The 2058-nt window shown below is 40.2% G+C and overlaps 1 protein-coding gene across 1 annotated transcript in view; it reads right to left on the bottom strand.

The window, feature by feature from the left end:
- The window catches only part of allc (allantoicase), a 4329-nt gene extending 2688 nt beyond the window's left edge, over nt 1-1641 (bottom strand). Inside the window, exons 1-4 of the mRNA XM_035678612.1 lie at nt 1514-1641; nt 820-870; nt 496-583; nt 215-334 (exon numbers count right to left, since the gene is read on the bottom strand). Of these exons, the coding sequence (XP_035534505.1) occupies nt 215-334; nt 496-583; nt 820-870; nt 1514-1603 (349 nt within the window). The 5' untranslated portion in view covers nt 1604-1641. The remainder of the gene's footprint in view (nt 1-214; nt 335-495; nt 584-819; nt 871-1513) is intronic.
- Nucleotides 1642-2058: the final 417 nt, after the last annotated feature.

The following is a 2058-nucleotide window of genomic DNA, read 5'->3' as shown; positions in this document are numbered from 1 at the left end:
CCTTTGTCTGTCCAACAGCGTGGAAGAAGCAGTGATTTTTAAGTTGGAACTGCTTTATTCAGTGTGTTTAGCAGTTTTAATCAACGGGTTATTGGAGAGGTGGAGACCTCTGTTGATATCTCTGTTGAACTGCATGAAAACGTTTCTCGTAGAATTTGTGGTGTAACGTCAGAGAGTCTCATAATTTAGGATCTTAAGACAAAGTGGTTTATACCCAGTAAGCCGCCCTGGATGGAGACGTAGGGCGAGTGGTTTCCAGTGAAGAAGGACGTGTCGACGTCGATGCCGTAGATCATCCCCGGTACTCCCAGCTGGATGATGCACCAGTCCTGACCTTCCAGAAAAGGTTTGATAGAAAAACAGAAACATCATGAATTTGTTGTATTTGACCTCAAACACAATCCAACAGACAGTTTTATTTATTTTATTATCAAATATCAAATAATTCTTATCTTATTGTCAGCATGCTTATTAGAGTTTATTCCAGACACTAACCAGGTGTTCTCTTCCTCCTCGTCTCCCATCCGTCCATCCACTTGCCAAACTCAGTGAAGGCAGAAGCGATGAACTGTGGCGGCTCTCTCTGTACAAACATTACACTTCAAAGCTCTCAGTATTTACAGAACAAACCAGGACAAACCAGTGTGAGCATAACATCTTTCAGTTCACTCTGGTGATATTCTCTGTGAAAATATGAGAACTAATAACAACAGACTTTCCTCTTAGAATGTAATAATTACTGAAATCACCAGAACGGAGGCTCTGTTTCTCCTCACAGTGATATTGATCATATATGCTGCTGGTAGGTAAGAGTTGTACCTTCAGCAGGTTGACAGCCGGAGCGAACCATTCGTCTGAAGCAAAAATAACCTGAAAGAACAACATCAGACCTTTTTTTAATCCTAGAAATACACAATATACGATATGTTCTGGGATACTGTAGAAACAGACTCCGCCAGAAGAGGACCCGCTCCCTCTGTAGATAAAAACATCTCATTATAAGGTAACAAAAACACAACAATTCATATTTTCAGGTGGTTATATACTAATGAAAACATATCTATGGAAATTATATTACAGTGATGTTACACACTGCACCTTCATACTGTGTCTTCATATACAAAAAAATGCATAAATGTTATCACAGGTTGATAAGAAGAGAGCAGGTTTCAGGACGAAAAATAAATTCATTATTAACATAGAAACTGCTGTTTGCATTTCTTATGTATGATGTTAGTAATGGAAATATTTTCCAAACATTGCTGATCGTTTTTGTAGTTGAACTTCAGTCTTCATTAGTATCACTGGTAACACCTGTGTTTATCCAACTTTATCATGTCAAAATGGCTGCTTCAGAAAAGGTCTATTGTGAGGCCAAATTAAGTGTATTTATGTGTCCCTGTATTATTAGTCTTAATGTGCTGCTGGCTGGACATTGTATGTGTGCACATGTTGAGTTAATGAATATATTTGTATACCCTAGTGACAGTGTGAAATCCTCACAGTGACTCACCTTCCCACCGACCGCCTCGCAGGCCAGATCATTGAACTGTAGGAAGTCGGGCTCTGCTGATGCCTTCACTGCCGCTCTCCTCTCGGCCATGTTGAGTTTCTACTGAGCAGAAACATTGAAGCAGTTGCTCATCCTGCTGAAGCCTGAAGAATCCGATCAGACAGACTCTGTCCTGCAGGACAAAGTTCACCGACTGCTCACTCGCAGACTGCAGGCTGTTTATTTAAACAGAGTGGGGGTGACTGACTTCATGCACTCGTATATAGAGCCATACAGTTCTGTTAATAAGCAGTGTCATTACAGTCACACTAACAAATACATCTTCATGTACTCACTGTTTATAATCTTCAACTTTATTGACCAGATTTTAGATTTCAAGATACAATACAGACATACAACTGAAGACATTGTGCACCGAACAGGCAGGAGATCTTAATATAGACATTATATAAAGACTGCATGAGTACAGTCTTTATATACAGGCTGTGTTCTGCAGCACCCATCAATCTGTGGAGTCCCGATCTGAAGCCTCCAGTTGGGCTTTA

This window comes from Morone saxatilis, unplaced genomic scaffold (genome assembly GCF_004916995.1).
Source record: "Morone saxatilis isolate NCDOM2014 unplaced genomic scaffold, NCSU_SB_2.0 Contig7, whole genome shotgun sequence".
NCBI lineage: Eukaryota > Metazoa > Chordata > Actinopteri > Moronidae > Morone > Morone saxatilis.
The sequence above is the reverse complement of the archived record's forward strand: the minus strand, read 5'-3'. Positions and strand labels throughout refer to the sequence as shown.